Source organism: Oncorhynchus mykiss, chromosome 11 (assembly GCF_013265735.2).
Source record: "Oncorhynchus mykiss isolate Arlee chromosome 11, USDA_OmykA_1.1, whole genome shotgun sequence".
Taxonomy (NCBI): Eukaryota; Metazoa; Chordata; class Actinopteri; order Salmoniformes; family Salmonidae; genus Oncorhynchus; species Oncorhynchus mykiss.
The window spans coordinates 50610382-50631312 of record NC_048575.1 but is presented as its reverse complement, the minus strand read 5'-3'; the positions used below and the strand labels follow the sequence as shown (position 1 = coordinate 50631312).

The 20931-nt window shown below is 44.1% G+C and overlaps 1 protein-coding gene across 2 annotated transcripts in view; it reads right to left on the bottom strand.

Annotated features, from left to right (window-relative positions):
* The window catches only part of LOC110535852 (protein crumbs homolog 2), a 30665-nt gene that overhangs the window by 7602 nt on the left and 2132 nt on the right, over positions 1-20931 (bottom strand). Inside the window, exons 2-7 of one of the 2 annotated variants that reach the window (XM_021621181.2) lie at positions 16179-17049; positions 7207-7899; positions 6771-6966; positions 6006-6145; positions 4333-4518; positions 4063-4176 (exon numbers count right to left, since the gene is read on the bottom strand). In XM_021621181.2, the coding sequence (XP_021476856.2) occupies positions 4063-4176; positions 4333-4518; positions 6006-6145; positions 6771-6966; positions 7207-7899; positions 16179-16248 (1399 nt within the window). In that variant the 5' untranslated portion in view covers positions 16249-17049. The remainder of the gene's footprint in view (positions 1-4062; positions 4177-4332; positions 4519-6005; positions 6146-6770; positions 6967-7206; positions 7900-16178; positions 17050-20931) is intronic. The other variant, XM_021621183.2, reaches the window with a different exon arrangement.

Below are 20931 nucleotides of genomic sequence, written 5' to 3'. Positions count from 1 at the left end.
GTCTCCCTAACCAAACCAATGAGTTAATCAGAGTCTCCCTAACCAAACCCATTAGTTAATCAGTCTCCCTAACCAAACCAATAAGTTAATCAGAGTCTCCCTAACCAAACCAATGAGTTAATCAGAGTCTCCCTAACCAAACCAATGAGTTAATCAGAGTCTCCCTAACCAAACCAATGAGTTAATCAGTCTCCCTAACCAAACCAATTAGTTAATCAGTCTGCCTAACCAAACCAATGAGTTAATCAGTCTCCCTAACCAAAGCAATTAGTTAATCAGTCTCCCTAAGCAAACCAATGAGTTAATCAGAGTATCCCTAACCAAACCAATGAGTTAATCAGTCTCCCTAACCAAACCAATGACTTAATCAGTGTCTGCCTAACCAAACCAATGAGTTAATCAGTCTCCCTAAACCAAATCAAATGAGTTAATCAGAGTCTCACAAACCAAACCAAATTAGTTCATTAGAGTCTGCCTAACCAAACCAAATAAGTGAATCAGAGTCTCCCTAACCAAACCAATGAGTTAATCAAAGTCTCCCTAACCAAACCAATGAGTTAATCCGTCTCCCTAACCAAACCAATGAGTTAATCAGTCTGCCTAACCAAACCAAATAAGAGAATCAGTCTCCCTAATCAAACCAAATGAGTTAATCAGTCTCCCTAAACCAAACCAATGAGTTAATCAGTCTCCCTAAACCAAACCAAATGAGTTAATCAGAGTCTCACAAACCAAACCAAATTAGTTCATCAGAGTCTGCCTAACCAAACCAAATAAGTGAATCAGAGTCTCCCTAATCAAACCAAATGAGTTACTCAGTCTGCCTAACCAAACCAAATGAGTGAATCAGTCTCCCTAATCAAACCAAATGAGTTAATCAGTCTCCCTAAACCAAACCAAATGAGTGAATCAGTCTCCCTAAACCAAACCAAATCAGTTAATCAGAGTCTGCCTAACCAAACCAAATAAGTGAATCAGAGTCTCCCTAATCAAACCAAATGAGTTAATCAGTCTGCCTAACCAAACCAAATGAGTGAATCAGTCTCCCTAAACCAAACCAAATGAGTTAATCAGTCTGCCTAACCAAACCAAATGAGTTAATCAGTCTGCCTAACCAAACCAAATGAGTGAATCAGTCTCCCTAAACCAAACCAAATGAGTTAATCAGTCTGCCTAACCAAACCAAATAAGTGAATCAGTCTCCCTAACCAAACCAAATTAGTTCATCAGTCTGCCTAACCAAACCAAATAAGTGAATCAGTCTGCCTAACCAAACCAAATGAGTTATCAGAGTCTCCCTAACCAAACCAAATGAGTTATCAGAGTCTCCCTAACCAAACCAAATGAGTTATCAGAGTCTCCCTAACCAAACCAAATTAGTTATCAGTCTCCCTAACCAAACCAAATGAGTTATCAGTCTCCCTAACCAAACCAAATTAGTTATCAGTCTCCCTAACCAAACCAAATGAGTTATCAGAGTCTCCCTAACCAAACCAAATGTGTTATCAGAGTCTCCCTAACCAAACCAAATGAGTTATCAGAGTCTCCCTAACCAAACCAAATGAGTTATCAGTCTCCCTAACCAAACCAAATGAGTTATCAGAGTCTCCCTAACCAAACCAAATGAGTTATCAGTCTGCCTAACCAAACCAAATGAGTTATCAGTCTGCCTAACCAAACCAAATTAGTTATCAGTCTCCCTAACCAAACCAAATGAGTTATCAGTCTCCCTAACCAAACCAAATGAGTTATCAGAGTCTCCCTAACCAAACCAAATGAGTTATCAGAGTCTCCCTAACCAAACCAAATGAGTTGTCAGAGTCTCCCTAACTAAACCAAATGAGTTATCAGTCTCCCTAACCAAACCAAATGAGTTATCAGTCTCCCTAACCAAACCAAATGAGTTATCAGAGTCTCCCTAACTAAACCAAATGAGTTATCAGTCTCCCTAACCAAACCAAATGAGTTATCAGAGTCTCCCTAACTAAACCAAATGAGTTATCAGTCTCCCTAACCAAACCAAATGAGTTATCAGAGTCTCCCTAACCAAACCAAATGAGTTATCAGAGTCTCCCTAACCAAACCAAATGAGTTAATCAGATATGGAAGTACACTGGCAAGCACGCGGCTCTCCAGGAAGCACTTGACTAGACTATACCTTTTACTAATGAGGAAATGACTGATGAAAGTTTAAATATCGGTATGGATGAGAGCCCAGTTTCTACTTCTCTCTGTTCACAGTCAAATTGTATTAAAAAAACAAATGCTTTGAGGTATGTTGCTAGATTATTCATTCAGTAAATCAATGGCACTACAATATGCTTAGTAAGCAATGAAAGTTTACACATCAGCAAAATCCTCTAAAACTCCTCTCTCCACAAGTTAAAAACAAGAACATCTCCTTCTGCCCTCCTCCAGCCCTCTACCTCCCCCACATAAACACACAGCCTGTCCTAGCAGCCCTTCTCTCCACAGTAAGTTTTGAATGTTACCTGTCAGTCCCCATGGCTCACACCATTCAGCTAGCAACAGTAGTAGCAGTAGCCCCCTCATTCTCCCAGAGCCGTAAATACACACATATAGCCAAACAGGTCCCACAGATGAGATCAAACTTGTGCACCCTCTCTCTCACACATGCACACACACACGTACACACAGTCCATACACTTGTACCAGGCAGGCAGAAGTGATTACTCGAGCCCAGCCCACCCTACTTCTCTCCCTCCCTCCCTCATGCCTGCATACAGCCAGGCCCAGCCAGGGCTCTAAGCCTACGACCCAGCTGGCTCCTGTCACTGCTGACAACAGGAATGTTGGGCTGCAGTCACTCCTGATCGATGTTATGGATGCCGGCTAGTGGCAGACGGCATTCTAATCACAGGAGATGGGCTTCTGAGCAGAGGGGCTGTACTGAGCTTGACTATGCTGGACTAACCTCAGTATGACATAGGATGAAATGGGGGGTCAAAGGTGGCTGGGTTGAGGGGGGGCTCAATTTAATTAGCTTAACCAGTTTCTGGGTACTCTATCTGTACGTGCGCCTATGTGTTATTCCCCTCTATTTTGACGTGTGCCTGGTTACAGTATACGGAAGTATGCTTACTGTGCAAATAGCCTAGGACGAAGAGTATCGCAATACCTTATGTTTGAATTGATAACAGGTTTGGTTTTTGTGATGAGAGGGTCTTTCAAGCTTGCTTTTATTAATTAGTGGTTGATAGGACTTAAGCGGCTTTGTGGTAATCTCTCTCTCCCCCTGGTGAACTAGAGGAAAGACCCCTGTTAAATACCCAGCCAGGACGACCAACATATGGCACCAGGTTTTATGGTCTTTGTTGTTCTTCTACTGTCATGCCCCTGAACAATAGGTAGATAAAGAAATAAAACAACAGTAAAAAGACAGGCTATATACAGTAGCGAGGCTATAAAAGTAGCGAGGCTACAAACAGACACCGGTTAGTCAGGCTGACTGAGGTAGTATGTACATGTAGATATGGTTAAAGTGACTATGCATATATGATGAACAGAGAGTAGCAGTAGTTTAAAAGAGGGGTTGGTGGGTGGTGGGTGCGCCACAATGCAGATAGCCTGGTTAGCCACTGTGCGGGAGCACTGGTTGGTAGGAGCAATTGAGGTAGTATGTACATGAATGTATAGATAAAGTGACTATGCATATATGATAAACAGAGAGTAGCAGCAGCGTTGTTATTCATAGTTGTTATTCATAGTTAATAACTCTGTTATTCATAGTTAATAACTCTGTTATTCAGAGTTAATATATCTGTTATTCAGAGTTATTCATGGGTGGTTTTCCAGCCCACCTTTACTTTTCCTTTGCTTTTCCTTATCTCTGTTTTGACTGATGTCTAATGTCCAAGCAGACCAGTACAAGCAGGAATAATCAGCAGGGGCAGGATTAACCTATTATTGTTTTGCTCACTGCTAGGCAAGTGAATCCAAAGAGATATACTGTATATCACTGCATGGGATTTATTTCTTCTCTCTATTGTATCTTCTGATATACAGTATATTAAGAGCAGTGAAATAGACAGACAGTCTTACCTGTGAACCCAGGTGAACAGTCACACTGGTATGAGTTGACCAGGTCCTCACAGCTCCCTCCGTTCTGACATGGAGCAGACTCACACTCGTCTATATTCTCTTCACAGCTCTCTCCTGCAAGAGACAGGACACATTACGTACTTACTCAATTACTTACCCTCAAGTCAAATGAACATCGACTGCAATTTCAGAGGATTCCTATTCAATCAGATCCTATACTTAAAGTGGGGTGGGAGGTCACCAACTATGAATTTCAGTGCTTTGCCTTACCAGCAAACCCAGGCTGACAGTGGCAGAGGAACCCAGCTGCTTCCTCATAGTTGAACTCCCTGTCATCCAGTCCAGACAGCACCCCGTAGTGCAGCAGCTCTGAGCGCTGAAAACACTCTCCTCCGTTCTCACAGGGCTGCAGCTCACACTCATCAATATCCACCTGACAGTTCTTCCCTTCATAACCTGCAACACACACAACATTATTTTAAACAGTTCTTCCCTTCATAACCTGCAACACACACACCATTATTTTAAACAGTTCTTCCCTTCATAACCTGCAACACACACACCATTATTTTAAACAGTTCTTCCCTTCATAACCTGCAACACACACACCATTATTTTAAACAGTTCTTCCCTTCATAAGCTGCAACACACACACCATTATTTTAAACAGTTCTTCCCTTCATAAGCTGCAACACACACACCATTATTATAACAGGGGGGGGGAAAGTTATTTGTTTCTAGCCATTTTGAGCCTGTAATCGAACCCACAAATGCTGATGCTCCAGATACTCAACTAGTCTAAAGAAGGCCAGTTTAATTGCTTCTTTAATCAGGACAGCAATTTTCAGCTGTGCTAACATAATTGAAAACGGGTTTTCTAATGATAAATCTGCCTTTTAAAATGATAATCTCGGATTAGCTAACACAAAGTGATGGTTGCTGATAATGGGCCTCTGTACGCCTATGTAGATATTCCATTAAAAAATCTGACGTTTCCAGCTACAATAGCCATTACAAAATTAACAATGTCTACACTGTATTTCTGATCAATTTGATGTTATTTTAATGGACAAAAAATGTGCTTTTCTTTCAAAAACAAGGACATTTCTAAGTGACCCCAACATTTTTGAACGATGGTGTTTATAATGTGCTCTCCATCCTCTGTACTGAGGATCATCTTTGTTTTCCTATTGCTCATGGCCCTGCAGCTGCACCAGTTCTACACTAGATGGCAGTGTGGTGTAACACCACGGTCAGTACTACACTTTACAGGTCTCTCAATAGGTCTCTCGCTATGTCTCATACCACTCCCCCTTCTTTGCCTCTAAACCACAGGCTTGTATCATACCTTTGACCCTTTATCTCTGTGATTTACGTCTGGGAAACTCCACGAACCAAATCTTACCAAGATAAGGGTTTTGCCTTCCTGTAAAAGGCTACATGGAAGCGCCTGCAGCTTTTCTTTTCAAAATACTCCTGACACCTAGGATGTTCTCACTCTCTCTCTGTTTTTATGCCAGACAGCGTATCAAATATTATTGTACAACAATCACTGCGTGTCAGAGGAGGCTGGTGGGAGGAACTATAGGAGGACGGGCTCATTGTAATGGCTGAAATGGAATGAATGGAACAGGGTCAAACATGGGGTTTCTATATTTTGTTTGTTGTGTTTGACACCACTTCATTAATTCCATTCCAGTCTTTACAGTAAGCCTGTCCTCCTATAGCTCCTCCCACCAGCCTCCTCTGCTGCATGTGTAATACTTCCTGTGGTGCAGAGAAGGCTTGGCAGATACTGTATGACAGACAGCTGACTGTTACTCCCTCATTTGGTGAGAAGTGTGTGTGTGTGTGTGTGTGTGTGTGTGTGTGTGTGTGTGTGTGTGTGTGTGTGTGTGTGTGTGTGTGTGTGTGTGTGTGTGTGTGTGTGTGTGTGTGTGTACCTGTCCAGCAGACACAGTCGTATTGGTTGACCCCCTCTAGGCAGGTGGCTCCATTCTGGCAGGGGTCCGAAGCACACTCTGAGATGTCCACCTCACAATCCTCTCCTGTGAAGCCTGTCCCGTTGCAGTCACACTCATAGCTGAGTGAGGAGGAGGAGACTTAGAGAGGCTCCTTATATCCTGCTCATTTCAGTGAGACTGGGACATCTTTGAAGCATGAAAACACACTGGGACCTCAGTGCAACCAGTAGAAACATTAAACAGTCTTAACTGTGAGGTTTCTAACATTGAATAATTTGTGATCTACAGGCATTTTTTCTTATGGAAAGTGGAATTCCACCTTCACACATTTTTTGTTGTTGTTGTGGGGCAGTCCCACTCTTGATGTTTTAGTTTTATTGGATAGGACAGAGGTAGAGAGGAAAGATAGAGGAGAGAGGGTGGTGAACTAGCAGTGGGTCGGATTCAAAGAAGCTTAGACCACTAGACCACTTTAGGCCACCTATGTGGTATTTTTTTCAATCTAACGTATCTCTGTATTAACAAGATACACCACCCAGGTCTGATGAAGCTCTCTATCAGATTTTCCCCACTTCCCAACCGCATGATTAATTACCATCCGAATAAGCGGTGTAATCCTTATCCTTGCCCTGTTAAACTTTACTGTCGGGAAGGAATCCCTCGGCTGACATGCTGCTCACTGACACATTGGGGTTAAGCAGCTGATTCAGCCAATGAGAGGAGAGAGAGTTGGAGACACCTTACCTGTTCACCAGGTCTGTACAGTTGCCCTCGTTGAGACACGGCCCGCTGGCACACTCATCAATGTCCAGCTCACAGTCACGGCCCTCGTACCCGGAAACACACTCACAGGTGTACAGGCCCACACGGTCGTGGCAGGTGGCTCCATGCTGGCAGGGCTGCTCCTCACACTCATCGATCTCCACTTCACAGTTCACCCCTGCCACACAACGCAGACACAGGTTCATATACTGTATGATGGGTTTCACTATGAGAACAACTACAGAGCTTAGAGAGAAACATTGAACATGGTGGATTAAAACTTTGTAGTTTCTATATGAGGTTGGCAAAGTAGTGAACTCTGAACTAAAGACACTGAGTTAAAGAGGGAGGATAATTCCCTCACACTCTAAAGACCGCAGGATACGTTGCATTGACCCAAACAGAGAGACTGTCTTACCTTTGAACCCTAGCAGACATTTGCACTCATAGCGGTCCACCTCATTGACACAGGTCCCATTGTTCTTGCACGGCCGCGACACACACTCGTTAATGTCCAGGTCGCAGTGGTAGCCTTGGAAACCAGGCACACAAAAGCACTGGTATCCGTTGACGTCATCTTTACAGATGGCTCCGTTCTGACAAGGGAGTGACTTACAGTCATCCATGTTCTCCTCACAGTCCCTCCCCTGGAAGCCTGGGACGCACTGGCACTGGTACCCATCCGATGTGTCAACACAGGTGGCACCGTTGAGGCACGGCTCCTCAGTGCAGTCCCTCGCCTGGCAGTGATCTCCTCCATAGCCAGGGGGACAGTGGCAGGTGTAGCTATCCACCCTGTCCACACAATGGGACCTGACACCCTTACATGGGTTGCTCTCACACTTGATGTTGATGTTGAGTGTGCAGTTGGTCCCTGCGAAGTTGTCGGGGCAGTGGCAGGTGTAGACCTCTGTGCCCAGTGTGCTGGTACAGTTGGCGCATGGCGCATCGTGGACACAGGGGTCATACAGCTCCCTACAGTCCTTGCCCATATAGCGGACTGGCCATCTGGGACAGAGACACGTGTAGTTGCCCATTTGGTCGAGACACGTACCGCCATTCTGACACGGGGCCGACAGACACTTGTCTGCTGCTGCTGTGCACAGTATACCTGTAGGCAAGAAAGAAAATAAACTCAGTATTTATCATGAATGAGAAAGCTCAAAATATGTAAGCAATCTCAAACTTTAACTTCATGAAACTGTGGTGAGAAAATCGCTGGTGAAGTATTACCAGTCCATTATCCTGGTGAAGTATTACCAGTCCATTACCCTGGTGAAGTATTACCAGTCCATTACCCTGGTGAAGTATTACCAGTCCATTACCCTGGTGAAGTATTACCAGTCTATTACCCTGGTGAAGTATTACCAGTCTATTACCCTGGTGAAGTATTACCAGTCTATTACCCTGGTGAAGTATTACCAGTCTATTACCCTGGTGAAGTATTACCAGTCTATTACCCTGGTGAAGTATTACCAGTCCATTACCCTGGTGAAGTATTACCAGTCCATTACCCTGGTGAAGTATTACCAGTCCATTACCCTGGTGATGTATTACCAGTCTATTACCCTGTTGAAGTATTACCAGTCCATTATCCTGGTGAAGTATTACCAGTCCATTACCCTGGTGATGTATTACCAGTCTATTACCTTGGTGAAGTATTACCAGTCCATTACCCTGGTGAAGTAATACCAGTCTATTACCCTGGTGAAGTATTACCAGTCCATTACCCTGGTGAAGTATTACCAGTCCATTACCCTGGTGAAGTATTACCAGTCTATTACCCTGTTGAAGTATTACCAGTCCATTATCCTGGTGAAGTATTACCAGTCCATTATCCTGGTGAAGTATTACCAGTCCATTACCCTGGTGAAGTATTACCAGTCCATTACCCTGGTGAAGTATTACCAGTCCATTACCCTGGTGAAGTATTACCAGTCCATTACCCTGGTGAAGTATTACCAGTCCATTTCCCTGGTGAAGTATTACCAGTCCATTACCCTGGTGAAGTATTACCAGTCCATTACCCTGGTGAAGTATTACCAGTCCATTACCCTGGTGAAGTATTACCAGTCTATTACCCTGGTGAAGTATTACCAGTCCATTACCCTGGTGAAGTATTACCAGTCCATTACCCTGGTGAAGTATTACCAGTCCATTACCCTGGTGAAGTATTACCAGTCTATTACCCTGGTGAAGTATTACCAGTCCATTACCCTGGTGAAGTATTACCAGTCCATTACCCTGGTGAAGTATTACCAGTCCATTACCCTGGTGAAGTATTACCAGTCCATTACCCTGGTGAAGTATTACCAGTCCATTATCCTGGTGAAGTATTACCAGTCCATTACCCTGGTGAAGTATTACCAGTCCATTATCCTGGTGAACTATTACCAGTCCATTACCCTGGTGAAGTATTACCAGTCCATTACCCTGGTGAAGTATTACCAGTCCATTACCCTGGTGAAGTATTACCAGTCCATTACCCTGGTGATGTATTACCAGTCTATTACCTTGGTGAAGTATTACCAGTCCATTACCCTGGTGAAGTATTACCAGTCTATTACCCTGGTGAAGTATTACCAGTCCATTACCCTGGTGAAGTATTACCAGTCCATTACCCTGTTGATGTATTACCAGTCCATTACCCTGGTGAAGTATTACCAGTCCATTACCCTGGTGAAGTATTACCAGTCCATTACCCTGGTGAAGTATTAACAGTCTATTACCCTGGTGAAGTATTACCAGTCCATTATCCTGGTGAAGTATTACCAGTCCATTATCCTGGTGAAGAATTACCAGTCCATTATCCTGGTGAAGTATTACCAGTCCATTACCCTGGTGAAGTATTACCAGTCCATTACCCTGGTGAAGTATTACCAGTCTATTACCCTGGTGAAGTATTACCAGTCTATTACCCTGGTGAAGTATTACCAGTCCATTACCCTGGTGAAGTATTACCAGTCCATTACCCTGGTGAAGTATTACCAGTCCATTACCCTGGTGAAGTATTACCAGTGAGATTACCAATTATTTCTTATGAGCCCATTAGTAGGCCAATACACCAGATACCTTTGACCTCTCCCTTTGTCTCTGCTTTTGAGGCACTTACAGAGCACTTTCTTAATGAAACGTTTTTTTAAAAACACTTCCCTCTCTCTCTAGTCTGGACTTAAAGTGAACACAGCAGATGGTGTTAGGAGTAAACGTATCGCACACTCAGTGTGTGAGCAGTTGTCACCTGAGGCTTCATCAATGACAGTTCCCTTCACCCTGAACACTACTAATCTAACCTAAACTTGACCCCATGGGTCATCTTAATACACACCGCAACAGGTAGTTTAATAATCACAGACTGTTTGACGCTGGTTAGATTTGCTGCTGTAGTTGTTGAAGAATATTCCTTCTGTCATAAGTAGAAATAATAAGCGTACAGTGCTAAAATATTTGAATATGAGGGGGATAAAACTGTGGAATGCTTTCATACTTGAATACATGTTCCTATTACGTTTATGGAACGTTGTCTTAAATCCTGATTTGATTAGATTGCTAAAGCTCTACTTAATGAACACAGATATATAGCTTCTGAGTTATTCAATATACTACTATAGTTTATACAGTATTTAACAATGAGTGTTAGCAGGGATTTTTACTATATGTCTACGTGTGTGTTGTTTCCTTACTTGACTCACTCACAGCTTAGTATTACATCACATTGTCCCTCTATCCACTGTAGCACCCACTGTACCTATTACTGCCATGCCCCCAGCCCTTTAACACCTCTATAACCCTCCTGTCACACCCCTAATACCTCCAACTCACACCTGTTTCCCTAATATAATGTGACCACCCATAGTGCTCGGGAGCTGTAGGATGGGCAGGCTTTTGATCCAGTCCAGCACTTGATTCAATGAATCAACTGATCATTACCTAGATTCGCTGAATCAGGTGTCTGATTGTTGGCAAAAGCCAGCACACTCTGGCTGTTGCTCTCCATGACAAGTGTTAGTGACCACTGATCATTCATTTCCACTCAATAGATCTACAGTACTGGTTGCTGTGTGTCACAATCCACTTGTTGTTAGCCACAGTCTTCTTCCCCTGCTATAATATCTAGTGCATGTTCCAAACACCATATACAGTATATCACAAAAGTGAGTACACCCCTCACATTTTTATAAATATTTGAGTATACAGTGCCTTGCGAAAGTATTCGGCCCCCTTGAACTTTGCGACCTTTTGCCACATTTCAGGCTTCAATCATAAAGATATAAAACTGTATTTTTTTTGTGAAGAATCAACAACAAGTGGGACACAATCATGAAGTGGAACAACATTTCTTGGATATTTCAAACTTTTTTAACAAATCAAAAACTGAAAAATTGGGCGTGCAAAATTATTCAGCCCCCTTAAGTTAATACTTTGTAGCGCCACCTTTTGCTGCGATTACAGCTGTAAGTCGCTTGGGGTATGTCTCTATCAGTGTTGCACATCGAGAGACTGACATTTTTTCCCATTCCTCCTTGCAAAACAGCTCGAGCTCAGTGAGGTTGGATGGAGAGCATTTGTGAACAGCAGTTTTCAGTTCTTTCCACAGATTCTCGATTGGATTCAGGTCTGGACTTTGACATTCTAACACCTGGATATGTTTATTTTTGAACCATTCCATTGTAGATTTTGCTTTATGTTTTGGATCATTGTCTTGTAGGAAGACAAATCTCCGTCCCAGTCTCAGGTCTTTTGCAGACTCCATCAGGTTTTCTTCCAGAATGGTCCTGTATTTGGCTCCATCCATCTTCCCATCAATTTTAACCATCTTCCCTGTCCCTGCTGAAGAAAAGCAGGCCCAAACCATGATGCTGCCACCACCATGTTTGACAGTGGGGATGGTGTGTTCAGCTGTATTGCTTTTACGCCAAACATAACGTTTTGCATTGTTGCCAAAAAGTTAAATTTTGGTTTCCTCTGACCAGAGCACCTTCTTCCACATGTTTGGTGTGTCTCCCAGGTGGCTTGTGGCAAACTTTAAACTACACTTTTTATGGATATCTTTAAGAAATGGCTTTCTTCTTGCCACTCTTCCATAAAGGCCAGATTTGTGCAATATACGACTGATTGTTGTCCTATGGACAGAGTCTCCCACCTCAGCTGTAGATCTCTGCAGTTCATCCAGAATGATCATGGGCCTCTTGGCTGCATCTCTGATCAGTCTTCTCCTTGTATGAGCTGAAAGTTTAGAGGGACGGCCAGGTCTTGGTAGATTTGCAGTGGTCTGATACTCCTTCCATTTCAATATTATCGCTTGCACAGTGCTCCTTGGGATGTTTAAAGCTTGGAAAATATTTTTGTATCCAAATCCGGCTTTAAACTTCTTCACAACAGTATCTCGGACCTGCCTGGTGTGTTCCTTGTTCTTCATGATGCTCTCTGCGCTTTTAACGGACCTCTGAGACTACCACAGTGCAGGTGCATTTATACGGAGACTTGATTACACACAGGTGGATTGTATTTATCATCATTAGTCATTTAGGTCAACATTGGATCATTCAGAGATCCTCACTGAACTTCTGGAGAGAGTTTGCTGCACTGAAAGTAAAGGGGCTGAATAATTTTGCACGCCCAATTTTTCAGTTTTTGATTTGTTAAAAAAGTTTGAAATATCCAATAAATGTCGTTCCACGTCATGATTGTGTCCCACTTGTTGTTGATTCTTCACAAAAAAATACAGTTTTATATCTTTATGTTTGAAGCCTGAAATGTGGCAAAAGGTCGCAAAGTTCAAGGGGGCCGAATACTTTCGCAAGGCACTGTATCTTTTCATGTGACAACACTGAAGAAATTACACTCCTCCATGACGACATCATGGAGCTGGTGGATGTTAGAGACCTTGCACTCCTCCACCTTCCGTTTGAGGAAGCCCCACAGATGCTCAATAGGGTTTAGGTCTGGAGACATGCTTGGCCAGTCCATCACCTTTACCCTCAGCTTCTTTAGCAAGGCAGTGGTCGTCTTGGAGGTGTGTTTGTGGTCGTTATCATGTTGGAATACTGCCCTGCGGCCCAGTCTCCGAAGGGAGGGGGGATCATGCTCTGCATCAGTATGTCACAGTACATGTTGGCATTCGTGGTTCCCTCAATTAACTATAGCTCCCCAATGCCGGCAGCACTCATGCAGCCCCACACCATGACACTCCCACCACCATGCTTGACTGTAGGCAAGATACACTTGTCTTTGTACTCCTCACCTGGTTGTCGCCACACACGCTTGACACCATCTGAACCAAATAAGTTTATCTTGGTCTCATCAGACCACAGGACGTGGTTCCAGTAATCCATGTCCTTAGTCTGCTTGTCTTCAGCAAACTGTTTGCAGGCTTTCTTGTGCATCATCTTTAGAAGAGGCTTCCTTCTGGGACGACAGCCATGCAGACCAATTTGATGCAGTGTACGGCGTATGGTCTGAGCACTGACAGGCTGACCCCCCACCCCTTCAACCTCTGCAGCAATGCTGGCAGCACTCATACGTCTATTTCCCAAAGACAACCTCTGGATATGAGGATATGACGCTGAGCACGTGCACTCAACTTCTTTGGTCGACTATGGCGAGGCCTGTTCTGAGTGGAACCTGTCCAATTAAACCGCTGTATGGTCTTGGCCACCGTGCTGCAGCTCAGTTTCAGGGTCTTGGCAATCTTCTTATAGCCCAGGCCATCTTTAAGTAGAGCAACAATTATGTTTTTCAGATCCTCAGAGAGTTCTTTGCCATGAGGTGCCATGTTGAACTTCTAGTGACCAGTCAGTATGAGGGAGTGTGAGAGGGATGACACCAACTTTAACACACCTGCTCCCCATTCACACCTGAGACCTTGTAACACTAACGAGTCACATGACACCAGGGAGGGAAAATGGCTAATTAGGCCCAATTTGGACATTTTCACTTAGGGGTGTACTCACTTTTGTTGCCAGCGGTTTAGACATTAATGGCTGTGTGTTGAGTTATTTTGAGGGGACAGCACATTTACACTGTTATACCAGCTGTACACTCACTACTTTACATTGTAGCAAAGTGTCATTTCTTCAGTGTTGTCACATGAAAAGACACACTCAAATATTTACAAAAATGTGAGGGGTGTACTCACTTTTGTGATATACTGTATGTTCTTCACTAATCCCCTGACACCCCCAGATACACTGGAACATCCGTTGCAACCCGCAGTTTCATCAGTTTCCTCCTACTGTCAACCCATCAACCCACAAGCTTCCCTTAACTCATGGTGTAAAAGACCAGGTTTTCTGTTTCCTTAATATTCGCGTTAAATATGGATACATGTAAACACTCTCATCCTCCAAACCATCATAATAGATAGGATTTATACAGTATTGTGATTTCCAAGACCCAGAGACACTTCAGTCCAGACATGGTACCTACCTAAACTGTTAATATGCACTGTGCTGTATACCCACTATAATGCACTGTGTACGCTAACAGCTGGTACTACCTAAACCCCATATCAGATTAGGTAGCAGCGTGGTGATTGGCTGAGACAGTGGGGGTCTCTGACTGGTCTATCCTGCTGCAGCCAGACCACTCATCCCTGAAACATTCCACTGTGCTGATGTCACTCCTGCTTCCTGGGCCATGAAACAGTATGTCCGAGCATCCCTCTAACAGTGTGGAAGAAAGCAGCGAGGTAGATAAGAGATGATTAATAGTTGTTATGCTTAATGTTTGTCCTTAATAAGGATCATTTGTTTCCTCTGCCCTATGATAACAGTTACCAAAACTAAAGTTACCCAAATATAATCTTTACATATACTCCAAGTCAAATGTCAGTTGAGACCCACACTTTGGGGTATTATGGACCCGTGGCGGCATGTCGTAACTCATGTGGGGCGGCAAGGTAGCCTAGTGGTTAGAGCGTTGGATTAAGAACCAAAAGGTTGCAAGTTAGAATTCCCGAGCTGACAAGGTACAACCTTTTTGTTCTGCCCCTGAACAAGTCAGTTAATGCCCTGTTCCTAGGCTGTCATTGAAAATAAGAATTTGTTCTTAATTGACTTGCCTAGTTAAATAAAGGTGAAAGAATGTTTTAGTCAGAGGAATTCTATTTTATCTCCACAGGGGACTGTCAGTCATACCATGCCAGTGTTTTGCTTTGTCCAAAATTGTATTCATACTCAAAGGCTAAACTGTGGTGACTCACTTGGCTTTAAAAAGCACACACTCTGACACGTTTAGTCATAGTTATCCTGTGATGTTAGTCAGAGATGTAAATGTCTGTGTTTCATGTGGGTTTAACGTATTATTATTGATAGTATAGTATATCCAGTATTTTCTATCAACAATGGTTGATCCAATATTGCAGTTGTTTTTTCCATCAGCCATACAATCTAAAAGTACTGTGTTCGTTTTCACAGTTCTCAGAACACTTGGCCCTCCGTTCAAAGTTAAGACAAAAAGCTGTTACGGCCAGACTCTTAGCCCGTCACCATGGTGATGGGAAACAATGGCCTCTGCATGTGATCCGCCCTAGCCACCCCGTCCTGTCAGTCTTTCCAATTTAACGAGGTTCAGACACTTCCCAAAGGGCCGCGGGAAAAATGGGTCAACGCATCATTAGGTGGGGTTCAAAATATCCCCCACATATATCCCCAAAACATACTGTACCCCATGACACCACACCCCACATCCCCCACTGTTTTCTTCTCTTTACAAGTCTTAACTGCTCCTATCATAGGTTATCAGGGAATAATATCACAAGCCATGTATCTCACTATGATAGTTCATTATGATCTATGAATGACTTCATGATAAGTGCTCAAGCCAATTATATTATTGTCTTACATAGTAATAGATGGTCAATTACAGTGACATATCATACGTTTCCATTGTTTTTGTTATGTATGATATGTAACAATTGTTTGACTGGTGCCTACTTCGGGCAGGTCTCTTGGTTCTTTAAAATGAATTTCTAAATAGGACCAGCCGTATCATTAAATAATAAATCACTTATTGAAGGGATACTGCACTCAGAGATGTTCAGATTATCACCAACTACAACAACCTGTCTGCCAGCAGGCTACCACCACTTGTCCTGTAACATCCTCCTGCCTTGCTAATTCCCTATTACAGCTCTGTCCACATCGCCCCTACACTCACACACACACACACACACACACACACACACACGCACACACACACACATACACACACACGCGCGCACACACACACACACAGGCACACACACATGCGCACACACACACACACACATGGTGTACACACATTTTCACATTACTACTTTCCACATCAATACTCACACATGTAAGTGCACGCACAGGTTTTCTGTTCCTTTTATAACCTACATTGATACACCTAGACAGTGAGTCCTACCCAGTTTGAACGTCATCATGATGAGCAGCAAAGGTTTTTGGTACTTTGAATGAAACCTCCCAAACTCCATGGCGGTGAAGGGACCCACTGTATCACACAGCGTCCAGCCTGAGAACTGCTGCCTGTCACTCCTCCACAGGATCCCCTCCCAGCATACTGGTCCAGCCGATCAGCTCTCTGCTCTGAAGTTAGCTGGAAGTGTGCTGCAGGACCTCCATGCTTGGTCAGTAGTCAGTACTGAGCTCTCTGGGGACAGAGTTTGCCTGGCTGGAGTAAGGCCGAGTAATCTCCCCTGCAGAGAGCGGCCAGGAAAACATGGCTTGGATTCACTGACATGGACTGTCTGTCTCTCTAGTGCCCTCTCTTTCTACTACATCCCTGCTTCCTTTATCCCTCTCACTTAATAATGTTGATTTTCATCTTTCTCTTCATTCATCTCTCCTGCTTGATTGTCTTTAACTTACTGAAACAATATCGAAATAGTTATATATCAGTGGGTACCAACAACAAACGCAACTGCTGATATGTATCAAAAATAGACCATGAAACTGAACTCACTTTACAAGAGTTTTCTCTCAAATGTATTTGAGTTTTCTCTTTTACAAACATTTTAAGCCAGACCTTGATATCACTCTACCCTCCTGCCTTACAACAGTCCCAGGAGTGGTGGTGAGAGGTCCAGTCCAGGTTTAATGAGTGTACGCAGGGTCCATCAACGGCTAGCCGGGTCCTTTGTGAGTGGGGGGCTTATCCTGGAGCACTCTAACACCTAGCGGGACAGCGGAGCCCCCCCGTGGCAGCTGGGTCACCTCTCCGCCCTCCACCCCTCAGAACAGAGTCCTGAGCCCGGGCCTGGCTTAGTCACAGCATGCTGGGATTGGAACGACACAGAGTTTAATTAAACACTTGGCATCTGTTCAGGCCAGAGATAAGTCTATCTCCATCCACCCACACAGCCACACACAAACCCTACCTGCAGTCTGTGAGCCTGAGAGTGGCAGAGTGACAGACGGGGTCAGTGCTGAGCAGAGCACCTCTCAACATTCCTGCCTGGCAGGATCGCAGTTGCAACTTTCATTAAGCACCAAGACAAAAGAGAGAGAAGGACCTAAAGGCTGTCGCAGTTAGTCAGATGTTCGGGCCAACTCAATAGCCAGCACAGGCAGATGAAGAAAACAAGAGAAGACAATTAAAGTACTAAAGAATATATATTTGATCTGTTAGAATGGATGTTCTATAGTGGAAACAATTACAAGATCCCTTCACTGATCATCCATTTTGATCTTTGAAAAACGATGTGTTTATGGCAATTGGAGCGTTTTGAATATTTTCTTTCACCTTGCCTCTGTTACTTCTTTTTAATCTTCAGCCATCTTCAGAGGGATAAAGGAGATGCTTTGTCTATCTAAGAGGATGTATGTTATTGTAGGACCCTGATCAGATTTAAAGCTGTGTCTGGGTGGGTTGTCCTGAGACATAGGCACAACCCCAGACAAACTGTTGTTTGTTATAAGTGGTCCACGGTCTGTGGGCAGACATGATTGATGAGGTTATCTTCTTCACCAGTGTGAGTAAAAAGACACATTTTTTATGAAACTGGTGATATCCGTGGAAACATGTTCAGAATAAGTATATGAAGTTGATTAGGTTATTATTCAAAGTCTATGAAAATTGGTCATACACGATGTTATGGATTAACATAAAAAGCGAATTATCCGACTGATAAGGCAGGAGCTTATTAGCGTTTAGCTTGCAAAAATCAGACATAATAAAGTAGTGAAACAAGATCTACTACAGAGAAGTAATGTACTATGGAAAAGCTATCCGGGGCGCTCCGGGAATGGAGGATTGCGATGATAAGGGTAGTTATCCTACACCATAAAACAAAAATACTACCCAGATTAGTGCTAACAGCACAGCAAATCTGTCTGCCCACTATGGAGTTTCCAGCTTACCAGTGATATACCATACGGGCCATGCTGGGCCAGTGATCTAGGAGAGGCTTTAAGAGCCTTTAAGCTAAGTAGTCTGTGGGCAAACAAACATGACCATAAGACCATGAATAAAACACACACATGCCATGTGACATGACATCCCCTCTGTGCCTTTTCGATTACCATTGTGACAGGAAGCCCATTGAACCACACACTTTACAGCAGCATTGTATGGAAATGTGGTGAACCAATGACGGCTTCCTCTCTATCTAGAGGCTGGCCCTTCACATGGGTGGCACTGGCACTATGATAAAAGGAATCAACAGGTAGGTAGGCCTGTGTCTGGGTGCTGGCTTGCAGCTATAACAAGCAGGTTTTAACGGTGGGTCGTTTACAGGGGTGTGGGGCGATGAGGTGCCGCTAATGCTAATTCTGTCATTGGCAGATAATAGGGGTTTAAGGCAGTCTTTCTCAGCATACTGAATGTGCATCCATTAACACCTTTACTACCGCTACCACTGAGACGGAATCAAAGCATGCATGGGTGAGCCTTAGTGACAGAGCGATGGCCTCTCTGGAGCTGGGCTTTCATAGGCCAAATGTCATCCGACACGGCCCACAGATGGGGGGGACCCGCAGGATTTATGAGACTTCTTATAAAGGCCCAGACTGGAGCTTTATCTGCCTGCTCCAACACACACACTCTGCACTGTTTTCCCTAAAACACACACGTGCATGCATGCACACACACACACACACACACACACACACACACACACACACACACACACACACAGAAGTACCAGTGATGCGCTCAATATGGAAGTGGTCAGATGAAGCACACGCGAAGCTATAAGACGGTGTTGCTAGTAAGGGAAAGGGGGATACCTAGTCAGTTGTACAACTGAATGCCTTCAAACGCAGACTGGGATATGTTCCGGGATTTATCCAGGACAGTCATGGGCTTCATCAATAAGTGCATAGATGACATCATCCTCAAAGTGTCTATACGAACGTATCCAAATCAAAAACCATGGATTACAGGCAAAATGCACACTGGGCTAAAAGCTTGAGCTAAAGCTTTACAAGGAATGGGACACGGACATGGACGCATACAAGAAAGCCCTCCGCTACGACCGACGACGAGACATCACACATGCAAAAGGACAAGTTAGGAGGAAGGTGGAATCCTATTACACCGACTCCAACGTTCGTCATGTGTATATGCAGGGCTAGCAGACAATGACGGTTTACAAAGGGAAACCCAGCCATGAGTTGAACAGCGATGCAGATCTCCCAAACGAGCTAAATGCCTTTAATGCTCACTTCAAAGAATATAAAACCATGCCTTGCGTGAAAGCCCCTGTTTCTCCAGATGATGTAACCTCTCTCCGTGTCCCAGTCTGTAATCCTAACATGTTTCAAACTGACCACCATTGTCCCTGTTCCCAAGAGCGCCATGGTAATATGCCTAAATGACTATTGCCTTTTAGCTCTCACACATGTAATTATGAAGTGCTTTGAAAGGCTGGTTAGGACACACATCAACACCATTATCCCAGACACCCTAGACCCACTCCAATTTGCGTACAGCCCAAACAAATCCACAGATTACGCAATCTCGATTGCACTTCACACTGCCCTCTTCCACCTGGACAAGAGGGGAAATAACTATGTGAGAATGCTATTCATAGACTACAGCTCAGCGTTCAACAGCATAGAGCCCTCCAAGCTCATCACCAAGCTAGGGACCCTGGGACTGTACCCCTACCTCTGCAACTGGATCCTGGACTTCCTCGAGTGTTTGCTTAGTCCCATCCTGTACTCCCTGTTCACCCACAATTGCGTGACCAATTTCGCTGACGACACAGTGCTGGTCACCGACGGCGATGAGTCAGCCTACAAGCAGGAGGTCAGAGACATAGCATTGTGGTGCTAGGACAATAACCTCTCCCTCAGCTTCAGTAAGACCAAGGAGCTGATCGTCAACTACAGGAGAAAGAGGGGAGAGCACGCCCCCATCCACATCGACAGGGCTGTAGTGGGGCGGGTCGAGAACTTCAAGTTCCTTGGCGCCACATCACTAAGGACTTAACATGATCCACACACATCCGCACAGTCATGAAGAGGGCACAGAAGCACCTCTTCCCCCTCAGGAGGCTAAAAAGATTTAGCATGGGCCCCCGGATCCTAAAAAAAGGTTTAGTTGCATCATCGAGAGCATATTGGCTGGCTGCATCCCTACAGTGCAAAAACAAAGCTATGAGGTCGAAAGAATTGTCCGTAGAGCTCCGAGACAGGATTGTGTCTGGGGAAGGGTACCAAAACAATTCTGCAGCATTGAATGAATCCAAGAAAACAGTGGCCTCTATCATTCGTAAATGGAAGAAGTTTGGAACCACCAAGACTCTTCAAAGAGCTGGCCACCCGACCAAACTGAGCAAATTAGGGAGAAGGGCCTTGGTCAGGGAGGTGACCAAAAACCCAATGGTCACTCTGACAGAGCTGCAGAGTTCTTCTGTGGAGATGGGAGAACCTTCCAGAAGGACAACCATCTCTGCAGCACTACATCAATCAGGCTTTTATGGTAAAGTTGCCAGATGGAAACCACTCCTCAGTAAAATCACATGACAGCCCACTTGGAGTTTGCCAAAAGGCACCTAAAGGATTCTCAGACCATGAGAAACAAGATTCTCTGGTCTGATGAAACCAAGATTGAACTCTGATTGATCTGAATGCCAAGCATCACGTATGGAGGAAACCTGGCACCATCCCTACGGTGAAGCATGGTGGTTTTTCAGGGGTAGGGACTGAGAGAC